The sequence below is a fragment of the Patagioenas fasciata genome, chromosome 19, assembly GCF_037038585.1.
Source record: "Patagioenas fasciata isolate bPatFas1 chromosome 19, bPatFas1.hap1, whole genome shotgun sequence".
Lineage (NCBI taxonomy): Eukaryota > Metazoa > Chordata > Aves > Columbiformes > Columbidae > Patagioenas > Patagioenas fasciata.
In genome coordinates, this window is record NC_092538.1 from 10592685 (window position 1) to 10612388 (window position 19704).

General features: G+C 41.2%; 1 protein-coding gene across 1 annotated transcript in view; it reads left to right on the plus strand.

The window, feature by feature from the left end:
• Positions 1-19704, plus strand: part of PPM1E (protein phosphatase, Mg2+/Mn2+ dependent 1E) — a 57279-nt gene that overhangs the window by 56 nt on the left and 37519 nt on the right. Inside the window, 2 exon segments of the mRNA XM_065852983.2 lie at positions 1-61; positions 64-670. Of these exon segments, the coding sequence (XP_065709055.1) occupies positions 1-61; positions 64-670 (668 nt within the window).

Here is a 19704-nt window from a genome sequence, read left to right on the forward strand (position 1 = left end):
CCCTCCCTCCCTCCCTCCCTCCCTCCACCTGCCTCCCCCGGGCCGCTCTCCGCCCGCTCGGCCTCCCGCCCCCTCAGGCCGCGGCCCCTCGGCCCCCTCAGGGCGGCCCCGCTCCCGCCGCGGAGGCGCGCACCCCTCGCCCCCCCCCCCACCTCCTCCCGCGGCGTGCGCGCCCCCGCGGGTCCGGCTCGGGAGCGCGCGCGCAGGCGGGCGGGCAGGAGGCGGCTGCCGGCGGCGGGCAGGGAGCTCTCTGCGGGCGCAGTGCTGATCCGCCGGCGGGCGGCCGGGAATGCGAAGCAATGGCCGCGGGCGGCTCGGGCAGCGGCAGCGGCGCCACCAGCGCGGAGGAGAAGAGCTACCGCCGCTTCCTCGAGCTGTTCTTGGGCGAGTTCCGCGGGCCCTTCGGGGCAGAGCCGGAGCCGGCACCGGCTCCCCCCCCCACTGACAACGCCACGGCCCCCGCTGACGAGGAGCCCGGGGCAGAGGGAGAAGCGGGAACGGCCGCCGAGGCGGAGGAGGGAGAGGGCGACGCCGGCGACCCTCAGCCGCCTGCCCCACCGCCGCCTCCCCCGCCGCTGCCCCCGCTGCCCCGGCCGCTCTCGGAGTACATCACGGAGGAGGAGGTGGAGGGCGAGTGCCTGGACCTCTGCCTGCAGCAGCTCTACAAGTAGTGAGTGCTGGGCTGAGGGGAGAGGGAGCCCCCGGCGCGCTGAGGGGAGGGCGCGGGGCTGAGGGGAGACCCCCCGGGGCAGAGTGTGGGGCTGAGGGGGTCCCCCTCAGTGTGTGGGGCTGAGAGGATCCCTCAGTGTGTGGGGACCCTCCATGTGGGAGGTGAGGGGATCCCCTCAGTGTGTGGGAACCCTTCATGTGGAGCTCTGTGTGTGAGAAGGCATGGGGCGGTGGAGCCCCCCATGCTGTGGCTGTGGGGCTGAGGGAGACCCGCCATGCTGGGGGGCGAGGGGAAGGTCCCCGCGCCAAAGAGTTACGGACTTGGGTGATACTGAGTTGCTCAGGATCAAAGCTCTGTCCGGTTCTCCCCTGTCCAAAAGACGCCTCTGCTCTGACCCTCCTTCCCTCTCGCCGGGACAGGGAGCGAAGAGGCGAAGGGAACAGACAAGGGAAAGCCACGACCATCCATCTGGAGAGCAGCTTGCTTGGGGAGGGAGGGTGGTGGGGAAATGTCTCACACTCTGGTGCCAAAGCAGGAAGGGGGGTTGCCTGTGGTTGATTGTACTGAGGCTTGAAACCGAAATGTTCCCTGCATGCGGGTTTGTAAATGGGGAAACCTCTGCCAAGAAAGAAGGAGGTAGAACAAGGGGCAAGGAAAGAGAGGCAGTCCCTCCTTCCCCCCTCCAAAATTCAAAAAAAAAATCACATTGAGAAAACCACACCGTGCATTTACAGACCAGGGAGAAAAGAGGAGTAGGAAGAAAGCCTTAGGAGAAAGGTATCCATAATCATGGGGCTTTTTCTACCATCAGCTGGGGAAAGCCAGCTCTCCTCTATTCTGTACGGAGGCAGTTTCCAGATCTGTGCTTTCTAAAGGCTGGTGCATAAAAAGGAAACAGATGGGATCTATTCCCAGTGTGAAGTCTGTGGACTGAAACCTAAAGATCGGTTACCAGTGCCTTGCATTGTGCTCAGCTTTGGCTTTGAAGGCTCGAAATAGAAATGGTTGTTAGTGGCATTTCTTTAGGAACCTTTTCAAACTGATGCCACAGGAGGAGACAAATGAACCTGTGAAAATATGCACAGCACACGGGAGAGCTTTCTGCCATTGAGCTGGTAATTGTAACGAGAGGTGTTACTCGGTCACAAAATAAATAAATAAAGAACCAGGTTTTACAACTGCATGGTCTCTTTCTATTCAATTCTCATCTGCCCTCTGCATTTGTGGATGATAGGAACAACACAATGATAGCTGCAGAGGACAAAGCTCTCCTATTCACACACGCTCACCCTGACACCTTTGGAAAGTCTTTCTCTGGAACACAGCAGCACATTCATACAATGTGATAGAGAGAAGAGGGGCAAGTCCCTTTTACGTATTTGGTACATGGTTTTTTTGTTTTTTTTTTTTTTAATTTTATTTTTTTAAGACTTGTGAAATGAAAAGTCAGATTAGTTTGAAGAAAGTTTTAGACATAAAGAAGATTATAGTGTTTTTTAAAGTGTATCTAGGAAATAATTTTTAACTTCAATTCCACCACCCTCCTTCTTTCTCTGAGTGTCCCCATGCTCCAGGACTTAGCTTCCTCTGTTTCTGAGGCCCATATTCATGGATGAAATTATTAAGCAAAAAAAGACTTTTTGAGAAGATTCTTTATGTAGGAATAACTCTTGCCTTGCCAGGTTATGGGGGTTTGTGTTTTGTTTTGTTTTCCTGGCCTTTGTATAAATCTTTTGATGGCTACTGAATGAAGCATCTCCTTGGCTTTGTTTTTGATGAAGTCAATGCAGACTTCCTCCTATAGGCACCCACATTATGAAGCAAAAAGCAATATCTGCCTCAAAATTAAGGGAGTGGGGGATCGTGTTCTACGAAAATTGTTTTCCAAAGGCTTCAATATTTTGACAATGTATAGGAAATACATTTTCAGATAGTTAATTAATATTTTTAACTGAAGGTTGGTAGACGTTGACTTATATCTGTCTAGCTAAGATAACTGCAAAATGTAATTCTTTAAAACATTTAAAGATATTATAAGCCAAACCTAATAACTTAATACAGAGAACTAAACTGAAATAGGTTTTTCTTGAGTGATGATGGAATCTGAGGTAAGTGCAACCACACAAAACTGTTCTTCAGGTAAAGTATTGTATTTTTGTACACAGTCCAGTCACCAGAGAAACTTCAAACTGTCACAAGAGTATAAAGCAGGCAAAAGTAGAACATCTTCCCCCATTACAGCCAAGGGTTCAACTAGTCAGATGATGCCACAGATGGGAAACTTCACGGATATGAGTAAAGCTACTCTTGTGCCAAATGGTTGTTATAGTGTTAAAAAAAAAAAAAAAAGCACATGGAAACTCATGAGAAAGGGAATATTTTATTGGTATGTCATTAGCAAGAAAGACTATTGTGAAGGCATGTTTTCCGTAACTGTAACTATATATTAGTCAAATGACTGGTTTGCATTATATGTAGCATGAGGATAAAACCCATTACTGTGAAAAATCCAACAGCTGTTTGCCGGCTATTTTAAGCACACTGCTTTAGTTCTTTTTGAGGGAAGTAAGACCATCTCAGAAATGAGAACATATTGCCAATCATGAAAAATATTATAGTTTTCTGTCGCTGTGTAGACAAGTACCAAAGAGCTCCTACTTAGGTGATTTTCCTGCTATTTTCCAGAAGACTCATATTCCCCTTTGAGTTTTCCAGTTCCTGGTTTCTTTCTAGAGACAGTATATGCTTGGAAAATTAGGTTAATGTAATCTTTATGTCTGTCTAAATGCCACAAAATGTGTACTGTGTGCTTTCTTAGTGGTGCTCAACAGAATGAAACTGCCTGGCAGGAGGTGTGTTAGATGAAGAAAAAAAGTCAAGAAAGAATAACATTTTAGGAATTGCATTGGAACGTTGACTGATAGCGTGAAAGTACATTTTGTGATTATCTTCTAGAATATCTTATTCAAGAGAAAGTGATATAATTTATAGTTTCTGTGTTGAAACAAATATACTAATCTTACATCTGTTAAATATGAGACCCCATTGCTTGCTTCCACTGATTCAGGAGTAGATCTCATTTCTCGTTTATTTTAAAGGAAGAAGTTACTAACTTGATGTAACGAAGTTATGTATCATGCTCTGATCTTTTCCTCTTCCCACTGATACTTCTATTAAATCTAATGGATTTTAAAAGCTGGTTCTTGACAAGGCATCTGAAAAACTCATCAACAAAGATGTGGTTGCTGAGAGAAGAGAGGGCCAGACTGAGTTAAACAGTGCAACCTTACAACTTGTGTTGCTAGGAAGAACAACTTGATGTTGCTCTTGCATTTTTTTCCTGTACAAATGAAGTAATTTGAAAAATTCTACCTGCTGTCTCCATCACTGATGAGTGAAGAGACTGTATTTTCTCCCTTTAAAAAGCAGATGTAGATGGTTTTAACTTGCCTTCTTAACCCCTGTTGCATGAAAACTGGCATTGTCATCGCTGTCCGTAAGGTGAAATTCATATAGTATGCTACATTGACTTTCTTAACATCATATTAAATGGGCTGTTTTACTCTTTTACAGTTTGTCTTTTAACACCGGTTCTATTGATTACAATCTCAAAGCCCTTTTGGGAAATGTAATGAATTAATTGCCATCTCTAATACTAATCCCATGGACCAACAATAAATAAATACCATCCTTTTAAAGATGGTACTTGTTTCCTCTTTTGTGAGGTTTTACAATGGAAACAACGAAAATATTGGCCCATGTTCAAAATAAATGGCTGGAGTAGATATTAGTTGGAGAATTTTCTGATGGTTGATGAGGAGGTTTGACAGAGACCATTAAATTTCCCACTTCCAGCTCTGTTGATGATTTTGTTCTCCATCTCAACTTGCTCCTGGGTGGTCTGTGGTATGGCCTGAGGGAGGGGAAGGGAGGCAAGGTGCATTGTAGCTGTGTTGATGTTTCACTGGAGCCCCCTCCAACATCTGGAATCTCTTGCTGAGGGTAATTGTTGAGCTACAGAACAAGTGACAACTCCACAGTTCACACCATCTATCATTAAGGGGGGTGGTTAGTAGGTCGAGAGAGGTTCCCCTTCCCCTCTACTCTGCCCTGGTGAGACCACACCTGGAATATTATGTCCAGTTGTGGCCCCTCAGTTCCAGAAGGACAGGGAACTGCTGGAGAGAGTCCAGTGCAGGGCAACAAAGATGCTGAAGGGAGTGGAGCATCTCCCGTATAAGGAAAGGCTGAGGGAGCTGGGGCTCTGGAGCTGGAGAAGAGGAAACTGAGGGGTGACCTCATTAATGTTTACAGATATCTAAAGGGTGAGTGTCAGGAGGATGGAGCCAGGCTCTTCTCAGTGACAACCAATGATAGGACAAGGGGTAATGGGTTCAAACTGGAATACAAAAGGTTCCACTTAAATTTGAGAAGAAACTTCTTCTCAGTGAGGGTGACAGACACTGGCCCAGGCTGCCCAGGGGGGTTGTGGAGTCTCCTTCTCTGCAGACATTCAAACCCGCCTGGACACCTTCCTGTGGAACCTCAGCTGGGTGTTCCTGCTCCGGCGGGGGGATTGCACTGGATGAGCTTTCCAGGTCCCTTCCAATCCCTAACATTCTGTGAATCTGTGATCTGATAGAAGTGTATGGAGAAAGTTGAGAGAACTTAGATATAGTTGTTAATGCCTTACTACTCTTTAAAAGACCCTACTATGACATTCAATCCATATAGGATGATGGTGATGTTGCAGCATACAGAGATGGGCATATTTCATACACTTCAGACTGGAAGTAATTATATTCTGCAAATAGGTGGTATTTAGTGACAATCATTTTCAAAACACAGCTAATGGTCTACACAGTGAGAGTTTAAGTTGGTTTTAAGGAATCTTCAGCTCATGCTCCCACACATTTAAAAATACTGAATCAAATCAGATATTTTTATATTCCTTTTAAAAAAAAAAGAGTATCAGCTAAAATGAGCGATTTAAATTTCAGATTTACATTTGTAATGGTTAACATATATGGTAACATTTCAAAACTCACTAATTTATGATTAAAAGGGTGCTGAGTTTTTCAAGTGCAATGGTGACTATACTTGGAAGTTGCTTTATATAGTATTGAAAAAAATGGATTCTTAGTGAACGGATTATAGGAATATATGCATTCCAGTGCTTTTATTTCAATGAATGTTGCGAGTAGTACAACAAAGTGACTTCAGTAAGGCATTTGACACAGTCTCCCACAGCATCCTCACAGCTGAACTGAGGGAGTGCGGTCTGGATGAGCGGGTAGTGAGGTGGACTGGGAACTGGCTGAAGGGAAGAAGCCAGAGAGTCGTGGTCAATGGGGTCCAGTTGAGGCCTGGATCTAGTGCAGTGCCTCAGTGATTTGGAGGAAGGAATAGAGTGCACTATCAGCAAGTTTGCCGATGACACCAAGCTGGGAGGAGTGGCTGACACTGGAAGCTGTGCTGCCATCCAGAGGCCTGGACAGGCTGGAGAGTTGGGCGGGGAAAAATTTAGTGAAATATAACAAGGGAAAGTCTTGCATCTGGGTAGGAACAACCCCAGGTTCCAGTATAAGTTGGGGAATGACCTATTAGAGAGCAGCGTAGGGGAAAGGGACCTGGGGGTCCTGGGGACAGCAGGGTGACCATGAGCCAGCACTGGGCCCTTGTGGCCAGGAAGGCCAATGGTACCTGGGGTGGGTTAGAAGGGGGGTGGTCAGTAGGTCAGAGAGGTTCTCCTGCCCCTCTACTCTGCCCTGGTGAGACCACATCTGCTTACATGATCCCATTAAAAGCAAAAGCAACAGGGCATGTAGCACACAGATAATGACAGTACTGTTTATTCCTATATTTGATGTCACTCTGAAATAATCTCTGGCTGTTCTGCATAATTTTCTTTCTTCATGTTGTTTTGTGTGTGTTGGTTTTGGGTTTGTTTCCTCCTAGGAAGAATTTGCAGTGACTAGGAAAGATATGTGATAAATGAGATGAAATGGAGTTAGCGCTTTAAAACATTAGATGTTCTTTGAGCCAGGCTGCAAGACCTCCTTATGCAATGCAACCGTGATTACGTAAGGCAAATGGTTATAAAAATAATTATGTCCCGGGCAATATGTGTCCATGACGTGTTAGTAATCTATGACATGCTACTAAACTGTAACTGGTCATTGCTGCATATTATAACGTAGGTCTTCATCTTTGGTTTAGCTGAAATCAACCACTAAACAAATATTCTAGGTTTTTGTTGTTACAACATATTAGTCATTAAATAAAATGAATGCAGATTTTGGACTTGTTTTACAGAAACATTTCTGCTGTGTCTTTGCACTTCATTAGGAAGAAACAACATTACCCACCTTTAATAAGACACTTTATAAAGTGTCTTATTCATCAGAGTCATAAATTAGAACTGCAAGGGAAATAGCTGCCCTTGGGTACTTCAATAATTAATACAGAAGTTAAACGAGTTAACTAGATTGCAGGATTACCTTGGTTTGTGTTTATATTGGATGGAAAACAGCTAAAGGCAACTAATGATTGAGTAACTGAACCAACGTTTTAAGGTGTAGTACTGCTCACCAGTTCTGAACTCTGCATCCAATCCATTGAAAAGTTTGATATTTTTTGTTGGTATTAAAAAGTTGTCTGCTAAACTTTGATCATGGGAAAATGTGCTTGGAGCACAGTAGTCTGAATTGGGAAACATTTGCACTTTCTTGTAGCCATCGTTACAACAAAAGGAATACTTGATTAATTGGATAAAATTGTGGGTAACCCCTTAATTTTCTCAGAGGATGTGATTTTGAAGCTATTTTTGCTGGACTTCTATGGTCCAGTAAAGTCTGTTAAATTGCACCTAATACTTTTCCAAGGTTAGTTTCTTTTGCTCTTCATTTACAATACAGAATTTGAGTACTTTCTCTTATTTGAGCATATGATTTTTTCATAGGCTCTGTTCTTCCATCATGATGTAACTAAAAATAGAAGCAGTGTATAAAAATAGGCCTTGGCATTTTAACTTCTTGGCACTGTCTCTAGGGCTGTTCCTTTCACCTCAGGCTATGACCTTCTTAGGGAGATTCAAAGATCTGAAATGCATGTGGTAAGTTATTCCTCATTAGTGTTGTGAACACTGCACTCCACATGTTATATTAATTAGCTTCTCAAATGATTCTTTTACTTTCAGTTCTAACCTGAAGTTATGGAAGGCTGAAACCCCCGTGCTCTAGTTGAGAATTGAACAAATAGTTATGTGTTTTATTTTTCTGTGGAGAAAAGCTGTTTCCAGGAGCATCTGGCAGAGGATGGTTCAGGCTACGAGGCTGGAGAGGAGAAATAAACCTGTAGTGAGTAACAGGATCCTCTTCCCCAGTGCATTGTTCATTGGAGAATGAATTTTAAGTGATTTAAACTTTCCTCATTGGTGCTAACCTTCGGTTTGACTGATTATGCATGACCCAAATGATCGTATAGAATACTTAAAGTCTTGCTAATTATCATTGTGTACTAATTTTAGGATAACATTTTTGGATATTAGATGCTTATGGTTTTGGTGTCATCAGCAAACTTGCTGATAGTACACTCTATTCCCTCGTCCAGATCATTGATGAATATATTGAATAATACCGGCCCCAGTACTGACCCCTGAGGCACTGCACTGGATCCTGGCCTCAACTGGACTCTTCCCCATTGACCACGACTCTCTGGCTTCTTCCCTTCAGCCAGTTCGCAGTCCGCCTCACTACCCGATCACGCTTGAAAGCTATTTGGTTTAATTTATTGTCCTCTGAAAACTGATGAAGTAATGCAATTTCTGCATCCATGCTGCGTCTGTGCATCTTAACAGGAATAAAGACAAAGGCTGTAACAGCTCGAGAAATGTTATACTAAGAAACATGTGTTTGTATGCATATATATATTTACTTATCTGTCTGTCTAAGCTCTCTTAAACACCAAATTTTTATCAGGCCCTTTATGGACAAAAAATATCCGGCCAGACAAAAATTTGGAGGAAGAAGGGAGTTCCAGGCTGTCTTGCAGTCTCATCCTCTTTATTTTGGAGGGGAGCAAAATATTAAATCTGGAAGTAACACCTTGTGGGGGGGTGGGGTGGGTATTTCTTGTTTTTAATTCTGAGAAAATTGCCGTCTGAAATAGAGATAACAAAAACATCTGTTGAGGAAGTACAGAAAGAAAAAGGAAAGCACTTTGAGGAAGTCTGCTTTATAATTATAAAGATGTGAAAAACAGCTAATCAGGCAGCATGAAATAATGAAACAGAAAGAGGAAGAAAATTAAATAATACCACAGCCCGAGTGACCCACCCATGTTCTTTCAATTAATTTTTAGAGAATCATTGTCAGTCCGTGCAATGGGTCTGCAAAACAGAGAAACTCATCAAAGTTTTTTGATACCCCCATTTTCTTGTGGCAGACTTCCTAACCAGAAAGCTGGTTGTGCACAACCATGTTTCTACTTGCTTTACCTTTGGTGCAGGATACTGGGAGCTACATTGTTACCATCAATTAGAGAAAGAGCCGGTGCTTTCTGAGGCTCTTGCTTTCATGTGGGTTTGCTATTAATATCTTGTTACCAGTTACAGATGCTTTTCAGCGAACTCTTTCAGGTTTCACTCCAAGTGTTTTGGAAAGACTGATAAAATAATTCAGGGGTCTCCTTTCAGTGGTGGAAAAGGGCTGATGCCATTCGATATTGCCCATGGCCATCTAGTACACAGAAAAGAAAACATTCAGGGGTGTTAAATGAGGAAGAAAAACATTCTTTTAAAGGGTTGTTTCTATGCAGGTGTGAAACCTGAAATTTCTATAGGCTGAGGAAAAAAAAGAAATTAGGTTTGTTAAAATTAACAAGCAAATAATAGCATAAGATCACATAGCATTTTTAATACTAGGTGCCATCAGAATGTTATCCTCATTTTCCCGTATGCTCACAACTGCAAAAAATTAAAAATGCCAAATCTTCACATTATTCCGGTAGCCTTGTGGTGTATTCTGTAATGGGATCTTGTGGGATTTTGCATCGATAGGCATCTGAGAGTTGTGTTGGTACTTGAATAAGGATACAGAGAGTTTATTAGAAAAATATTGCTGCAAAATTGATCTTGTGAGGATAGTCAAGAAAACGCAACAAGTAAATCCGTGAGATACGGTACCAGAAGCGGTATCGTAGAATTGTACCCAGCTAAAGTGTCTGCCTAGACCTCGGAAATACATCCTACAGGAACGTGCATTTACTTTTCTTAGTTGTTTTTGGTGACAAAACAATGTTTTCCACTGGAGCAGTAGGGAACGCAAGTTGCTAGAGCAAGGTTAAGTGCCACAATCAAAATTATTGCAGTCTAGAATAGCTGCTCTTGTAGTAATGCTGGTGGCAACAATAAACATGGAAAGTTTCAGGAAAATGCCAAGTTAGACAAGGCATATGGAGGTTAATTGGTATTTTCTGCATGTCAAAAGCTTCCCAGTTATGTCAAAGGAAGTTTGGGCTAAATAAAAAGGCACAGGATATGACCGTCAAAAAATGTCTACTTTTGAATCCAAGAATAAACGAACACATCCTGTAGTTTCATAAACGCTTACGTTTCAGAACTGTGTTAATTAATTTACCGTATATTTATCCTTCACTTCTTAGTTACCTGCTAACTTCACACCTAATGGGCTGTGTTTAAACCTATGGGTAAAATGTTGATTGAACCTGATAACCCGATCAGTTCCATTTAAAGTCTGGACAGCTGAAATCAATGAAAACTAAAGGACTGGTGCCCCTTCTCCCTCTCCAAGGTGAACATCTCTATATTCTTTTGATTCCTTGATGAAAACTGCACAGTTTTTCTGAACCATATTTTTTTATTTATTCAATAATTTAATTGTTAAAAAGAGCTGTAGTGCAACAGCTTTAATATTATTACGGATTTACAGAATTGCAGTCTTAGGTTTCATTGCTCTCTTTTACCAGTGTTGAGTGTTTCTTCCTTGACAAAGAAAGTCTGGCAAGGCGAAGAGGGGGTCCAAATGTTTTTGTTCAACTGATGTTTCTGTGTTCAAACCAGTTATAGATGCTTTTATACTTCCAGGAGCAGTTTGACAAGATACATCTATCATTCTCTATCAGTCTCTCCTGTTTTATAAAGGGGAAATAAGAATTTATCATTGTCTAGAAGTCTCATAAAAACCAGAAGTGCATTGACGTAGCGAGCTGCCCAAGAATCTGGTGTTAATGAACTTTGGTTGCTGCTTGTTAGAGATTGCAAGGAGGACAATGTAGTTAGTTTCAAAGGTCAATGACTGCAACTAATCTACTGATTCCATCCCCTAAAATACATCAATTTGGATGGAATTGGTAATTAGTGAATTTGTTCTTTCTCGTACATAAGAGATCTGGTACTCTTGCTGCCAGCAGAATTTAAGTGTGGAGTGGTATGTTGACTTTATATCACAAAAAGGAATTTGCAGCTGTGTTAAGTATACTTGTAACTCCCCAAATTCCATGTTTCAGCCTCCGTGCTTGGATATCCCCTAAAAGAAAGCATTTCACAAGTATTCTTTTGTTCCACAGATTCATCGGTTCTGTCCACCTCCCAGGTCCAAATAGAGTTTACACAGCTGTTGTGTGAATAGTTAGTTGTATGAGAATGATGCTACTCTGTAGTTGCTTGCAAAGGTTAATTATTAATTTGTTAGAATCATAATCTGACAAAACACAAATACATGCATGATAAAGCAATATCTTTTTAAAACAGCACAGGTAGCTAGATATATGGCTGATTAATTGTACTGTAACTTTTACTGTTGCTTTCCATGCATAGATAGAAAACCATCACCGTACTATCAATGAAAACAGAGACTACTAGTGTTAGTATGGGTAGAAAACACAAGCTGCCAGTCTCAGGTCAAGGGTGATACGATAAAGAAATTTTACAGTGAGGTGTCTAAAATTCCTACCCTTATCATGACACTGGTGGGAGCAACAAACCGGGAAAGTTGCTGAAAAATGGCACCATAGACAAAGCGCTTTAGGAAGTGTTGCCCTTGATACCATGATTGAAAATATCTTTCAGTTAATTTTATCTCTGCAAACTATTGGCCGAGCCATGATGTTCAATAAAAAAATAAAGCACACAAACACACAGATCCTGTCTGTGGCAGCTTTTACCTATACCAAAGAAAGTAAGCAAGCTTGCCCATGCTCACCAGAAAGATAAAATTAGTTTCCTTAGTTAAAAATAGCATACTTGTAAGCACAGTAAAAATATAAAATCAGTCAAATGATATGTTTGTGTGTGTATATGGAAGTTCTTGTGCTGATTTGTTCAGAATCAGGCAAGCAGGAAAACTCTGACAAAGGATAGAATTTTCCTTTAGGTTGTGTTGCAGAGAATGCTGTGGGGATGGAAAGAAACTTCACCTGCTCTGATTTATATCACTGGAGGATACAAGGGGGAGTGAAGAGCCAGAGGTGATTTCTCAGTCAGGAGTTAGGCCTTACCACCTGCAGGGAATAGACTCAGTGAAGTATATGAGGCATCTTATTGAATGCTTGTTTATATAAAATGCTCTATAGTGATAGTCACAGAATCACAGAATGTGCATCTCTTCTAGTTGGCTCCTCCACCCTTTGCATCAGAAAGTTACCCTGGTTTTTACTGTGTGCTTAAACTTTGCCAAATTTGATCCTATGATAACACCGAGCTGTCATCTCCCTCTTTCTGAAAAACATCTAAACTTGAAGAAATCTGGGTGGTATATAATCCTAAATAGCCACATTGAATATAAATTCTTCCTATCACTTATATCTCTATTTGTGTTAATAAGTTTCATTCAAGCCCTATTGATCACAATTAAGGGTTGAAATCAGAAACTGACATTCATTAGCTCAAGGAACCGCAGTGGTTGTACTCACTGTCTGTTAGTGAACGTGACAATCAGGTTCAGTTAGAATCCCGAAGTGCAGCAGGAAGACTGTATCCCAATATTTTAATGTGACAGCTACCAAGGGAATTACTTTTTTGAAGCAGAATAAGGGAAACTGGAAATGTTGAGGGGGTGGATGCAGACAGATATGACAGGATTCAGAGAACCTGGGGTTCCTGACGGCATAGGCCTTCAGAGACCACCCACTGAGCTTTGGCAGGTGATAATCTAGGAAATTATAATAGTCTTATTTTAAATGAATCTGTTGAGATATTTGATCTGAGATCTTCATTACACATACAGGAATGCTTTTGCTGCTAGAGCTCTGTTATTTTAACAACTTACATTGAAGACAAGAGATTTCAGAATGGATTTTGTAATGAGGCAGCATCCAGTTAAGTAAGAGTACGGCCAAATGCTGCAGAAGCTGGTGTCACGATGCCCCTGTGAAAGAAGAAAGTTCAATCAGCTTGGATCTACTTTTACTGACTGATGCTGGCATGTGTCCTCATGCTCTGCATGTGTGTGCCTATGTGGGTAATTATATTGTAAAAATCTGGCATGCAGAAGAATCATTGAGACTAAAGATCTAAGCTTTAATCCCCCCTCCACTGTAATGCTTCTACAGAAACTTCTTCCAACAGAGTAACTCTGTGCACATGATGGAAATTACTGTTTGTAAACATTTAAAATAAGGTGTCTGCATTGTACTACAGAGCCTCATGCCTTTGTCGCAAAGCCACAGACAGATTTTCGTCTTACAGCTAACCAGATTAAGCGTTCTGGCTAGATCTCTGTATGCTCTTACAAAAGCATTCCATCTTCTCCCCCTCCCAGCCCCAGCATGCCTGATCAGTTCTTTTGAATCTGAAATATAAAGCAGTATGTATGTAACTGGGGACAGAAATGGAATATATTTATTGGTGGCAAGGGATTTCAGCCTCTAGTGGGGCAAACTGCGATGTGCATAATGAGGTTCATGGCATACGATTTAGTGCATTGCAAAGGAATTCCTGTCAGAGTGTGGCTCTGATAGGACTTATCAAAAAGTACATGCTACTTATCTATCTTTGGCAGAGAACTCTAACTCCATTTAACTGTCAGCGCATCTATAATCTTTCCAAGCCTGGAATTGTTGATAGAGTGCCAAATATCTTGGATTATGTATTGTCAGAAAGAATAAGATCTGTGATTGTAACACCAAACAAAGCAAATGTAGCTATTAAGTGAAATAAAACTGGGCTTTTAATATGGCATGACATAAGCCCAGATTTTTTTTTTCATTTGGTAACATGAGCCATTTCAGTATTGGAGATAAGATAGGGGGATAAAGATTTGGGGGATTATAGCTACCTATCTACAGATAAATACCACTGACAAAACTAGCTTTTTTTTTGTTATTTTTGCATGATGGAAGTCTTAATGTACACACTGGTGAAATGTTCTAGTCGGGTAGTACCTTTGTGGCATTATGAACGTGGTATTAAAATACATTGGCGATGAGACAATGTTATAGCATTCAGCAATGAAAAAATAATGTCAAATAGGACAAAACAGCCTAGTGCTGGGAATGGTGTAATCAGCAAGTTGGCTATTTTAATTCTAACTCTCCATGTCTCCAGTCAACATCTGTCTGCTTATGTCTTTAAAAGCATACATACACAGACATGTGCATACACAGGCTCTGTAAATAAATATATTTCAATTTAGGGCTGATAGAGACTGTTGTTTCTCTCTTAAAACTGAAGTCCTATGTTAATTCTCATAACATTTGCTGCCAACCGCAGCACCAGTTTTCCTTACAGCATCTTCCCAGTGCAAATCTAGTGGAGAAAGGGCTTAGTTCAGGGGGTTTTCAATTTCTGGTTGTCGTTCCTGTGCCCCATTCCCAAATCAGTGCTCATCTAAAATTGCACATGGCCAGCAGTTCCACTGATGATTTACATGGTAGTGACAGTCGCATGTGAATGACCAGACCAATGCCACCGATTCCTGTCATTTTGGTTCCTTGCCAAATGAGCAGATACTCATCACCTTCGGCTCTCTTGCTAGAGCTGCCATTAACTTTTGACGTTCTTACTGAGAAGGCAGCAGCACTTATATCCTTACCTATATGTACCTATACCTTATATCCTTACCTAGCTGTTAACAGGAACATTTAAAGCAGATGAATAATTCTTATCTCCTACCCAAACAACAAAAATCCCCCACTCTTGACTTTTTTTTTTCCCTCACCTGTAACAAAGCCCTTGGTCAAATAGCTCCTACAAGCCTACATTTTTCTTCATTTCCTTTCGACTCAAGGGTAGTAGCAGTTAAATCTAGTAAAATAAATGTTGATTGATGGGGTTTATTCATCATGCCAAGTTAATGAGGCATCCTAAATATATTTTTGAATGTGTAAAATCCATTGGGGGTAATTGCTACTGTTGGATAAAAGCAGCAGTGTCGTCTTGATTCACTTGCCTTGGAGTCAGGAACTAGCTGAGCGAGTCACTGTTGATTCAGAGTTTTTCAACCTGCAGTGGTGCAAATAGATTCTTTTTCTAAATTCTCCAGAGAAGAAACGTGACAAAGCAAGCCTGTCTGGTTTTGAGTTTATTCCCAGAGATGCAATAAAACAGCGGAACTGGATCCAGAATTTCAAGAAGCAAAATAAATTCACGCTCCCATTTCTCTTCTGCTGACATACTTTGTGTACAGGATCTTGACTGAGAGTAGTTTGGTGGCTCATCCGTGTCCTTGCTTTGTTTACCCGTGTTTCCTACAGAATTGGTTTCTGTTCTAAAGAAAAAGAAAAGGGTTAAATGTAAATGTTATACCGCGTATTGATAACAAAACAGTGATCTTGATCTCTGCACAATGTGCAAGTCTGCAGGCAGCGGTTAGAAAATGTCTATTAGTTTAGAAATGTTTGTCATAATACAGGGAATGACAAAGGCGATTAATGGGCTGGGATTCCTTTCACACGGGCTGGTCATTTGCCTCTTAAACTAGATTCTTCCTCATTAGTCCAAGAAATGCAGGTCAAAAAACGTGATCAAAATGTGGTCGTTGTGCTCTGTGTGTTGCTGTCCACCTCCAGGAAATTTGAGCCAAACGAGTGAATATGGACTCTATTAATTATCAATATTATTTGTGTAGGGAGAAGCAAATTAACCTTCACTTGCAAAAATACCTCACTAGAATATCTATGTATTCAATCAGTGAAAGGCTTGTTATTCGTGTTAATATTGTAGTGTGCTTTGCAAAGTTCAGGAGAATAATATTTTAACATCATATTCCTTTGGATATGATGATCATACTACTTAAAATTTCCTGTAAATTGAAATGTTATTTTTAAGGTCATTGTTCTTTATGCATAAGAATGGAAAGAACATGATGCATTTGAAATGGAAAAGAGCATTGCTATGGAAAATGTCAGCATAAATTGTTCCTCTCGTGTATACACAGGTTCTGATGTCAAAGGTAAATGTTTGGGTGTTAAACACCTTGGAATTTCTTTAGCTATAGACAATGTTCTCTCTATTGTCTTCTGAGCATCAGCTTTTCTGATGTGGTACTCGGTTATGAGAACCTGACGCCAACATTTATCATTTTCCTGCTCGAGTACCGGGGTTGGACTTAAACGATCTCAATAGGTCCCTTCCAACCTAAACCATTTGATGAGTCTGTTCTATGACTCTGTGAACAGGAGAGCGAGGAGCAAAACCAGTGCAAGTGGCAACACCCTGACTTGCCAGAGGAAATTTTCCTTGTTTTCTTCGTCTTCCATTCAGGTTTTAAATTATCGTTTTTCTTGGGAAGTGTGCAGATGTTCTTCTAACCCCGTCAATTCAGAGTCCCCCGTTTTATATGTGAATTTAGGATATGTCATTTAAAAGAAGGTGTATATAGCACTGTTTAACTTTTAAATGCTTAATGGATCAAAATAATGAAAATAAATTGCTCCCACATTAAGTATAGGAGAATGTCCATGAATTTTAAACGACTGGCCTCAATTATCCTTCCTGCTGTGGTGCTTTCATTCAGATAAGCCTGCAGCAAAGCACTTGGCCTAAAGATGCTCGTATGCTGTGGTCTCTCCATGGAAACCGTCTTAAACCATGGAAAACAATTCAGTTTTAAAAAGGCTGAATCTCCTTTCCATTTTGCTACTAAAATAACTTTTATTTCAGCCTCACACGCACTGATTGCACGTTAACCAGGCAAAGGCTGAAGGATATTCTCAGAACCACTTTAAGGAGGAAGTTGGGGACATTGGCGTGACTATTATGCCATTGCACTTCAGCCATTGGTGTTATCTTGAAGAGTGGTCTATTCCTCCACCACTGAATTTGAATGTCATGGCCCTTTTGGAAAGCTGAGGATTATGAGCTTTACTAATCTCACATTGTGGAATCCTGCTGCTTGTTAACCGTTTACATTTTTTTCCAGATGCAGAAATTACAGTTAAAGTTCCCTTTTCAAGCTTTTTTGGCAGCTGCTGGTCTGGTTAATGTGAACAACCTTGTTTGTATTTCCCTGTTCTCTCCAGACAAAAACAAATTCTCTGAAACACATAGGAAAGAATCACCATTTTGGTTTAGTCATAATTAGCCTGAATATTAGGCCCAGCAGACAGATTTAATAGCTATTAAAATTAAATTTGTATTATAAGTTGCCTTGGAACTGAATACCAGTTCATTTCTAATCCTTTTTTCCTCCGTAGCTCTCACATAGAAAATTTTCCTTGAAAGAACATTGTCTATAAGAAAACAAACCAAAATATTCTGCCCATATGTCAGGGAAACCCAGCAAAGTATATTTTGCAAACATGACAGCTTGATCCAAAAGACATTAAAAAAGTCTTTCCTGATTTAGTGAGTTTAGGTAGTGAGCACTGTTGCGAACAAATTAGAATTGTACTGATATGCTGATGACATACAAAATCCCCACTGTTCACAGGGTGGGGATCTGGGACAAAAAGATAAGTCAAGACTTTCCTGAACGAACGCCAAATCCTTTGTGAACTGTCTGAAATGCCGCTACTGAAATGACCGGATTATGTTGATTCCTTATCACTAAGAGAAACAGCAAATGCTATACAATTGTTCCAGTTGTGTTGCCATGACATGACCTTTTTTGGGTAAATTATGATCTCCTTTTGGAATCAGAATTACTTTTATCTTAATTTTCAAGGCTCCACCTTATTTTAGTCATTTTGTTTCCTCTTTGTGGCCTGTGCTCTGCCAGCTCCTTGCAGTCTGATGTTTCTTTGTGCAGCAATCCGTCTGTTCACCTTTCAGACCTTCTGTGCCCACTATATTTTCTCTGATCTGGAATGATATTCTGTTTTCCTCTCGTCCTTTAGCTCTTTCTTCAAGATTAATGTTTCCGTCAGCCTTCTACTGCTGACTCATTCCTGATCTCTCAACTGACTTGCTCCCACAAACTGAAATAAGTCAACCTGTGAAAATAATTTACTGGGTAGAGAGAATGACCAAGAAAATATCTGGATAATTAAGTAGCATCTTATAATTTCCCTTGCTGTTCCATGTTTGTCAGGTGTCCTCACCATGAAGCTTAAAGATTTACCCTATTTTGTGTGTATTCTTGTGTGTGTCCAACCATGGGCCTGTAGAACCAAGACAGACACTGAATTTGCTCTTTCACAGGTGATTGTCCCTGCTTCAGAAGCTGCACAGCTACTTTCCTTCCTGACAATTCTACTCATTTTTCTAGTGTTTTTCATCCGTGAGCTTTCAAACTCATAGTTTCTGTCCCTGACTGTCCCGACTCATTTTTTGTTGCTTTATGGGGAAAAATGGGATTCTGCAGTTGATTGATTTACCAAAGCAAGCCTGTAATAAAGCTTGGCACAAGCCTGGGCTCTCTTGATTTCCTATTCTTGCCACTATAATTTCTTCCTTTGCCAAGCAAAGGCATAGCAAATAAAATTCCAAAGGGTTTTGTGGTTTTGGTTACACAAATGTTAGCATCATTTTTGTCTTGTGGGAATATTGTCTCTCTAGTTACTCTGAGATATTTAGAATCCCCCAGGAAAATTAAACCATGTTTCTTCCTGTTTTTCTTCCTCATCTGCTTTCATGTTTCTGTAACTTCGGGTAGATCCTTGAGACAGCCAGCCAAATTTGGAAACCATTGCTGTCAGTCTGAAGTACGTGTTGGATCTGGAATAGAAGTGATGAATTATAGGTTGGTGAATTAGAGCACGTACTTGATGCTTTGGTTCCATTGTCCAGGTGTCTGGATATCAAAACCACACGCAGGGTTGCAGCTGATGCCGTGTGGGTGCAGAGTGGTTTCTGTCCTTCGGGGCTGTAGGATGAGGAAAAGTGATTTATCTTCACTTTGTAGTTTTTTCTCTGTCGCTAGCAACTGAAAACTTCCTCCTGCCCAGTGCTGTAATAATGGAAGACAGAAGCCAACATGTTCAATTGCTGGTAGTTACTGTAGCTGCTGCTACATCCGTCTGGAGGGAGAGATTTCAAGTGTGCAGCAGAAGAATGAGCAGGAGATGGTGGAGCTGTGGGGAGCCAGAGAAATGGTGTCTGACTTGAGGCACTAAAATGTCTTGTAGTATCCCTGCTCCTGAGATGCTCCAGCCTGTGAATGAAGCGCTGAGGAGGTAAATGGAAACCTGTGCAGCCTGAGCTGCGCTTTGAATTAGTATTTCATTTTGCAGGACTGCCAGACCAGTGCTTTTCGCACGCCCTAAAATGTAAAACAAATTGGAAATATTTCAGAATTGTGAGTATACACAGTATAATCCGTTTAATTACTGTCTGACAATATGAAATCAGTTCTGAATGTATATCATTCAGTAAAATAATAATTACCATAGCAACACACACTACATCTGAAACATAGCTCTTCCCTATGAAAGCCCAGAAACAGAAAGCCTGAACTCTTCATACAGCTCTAAGAGCAATTAGTGAGGTTTCTTCCCTTTTTTCAAATCACTGTATTTGAAAGAGACCGACAGATGTCAAAAGGTAAACAACAATCAAATGTTGTTTCTTGTACTTCATCCTTAATGAGGGATAAATCAGTGCATTATATCTTCTATGGCAGAGATTGTAAATGATT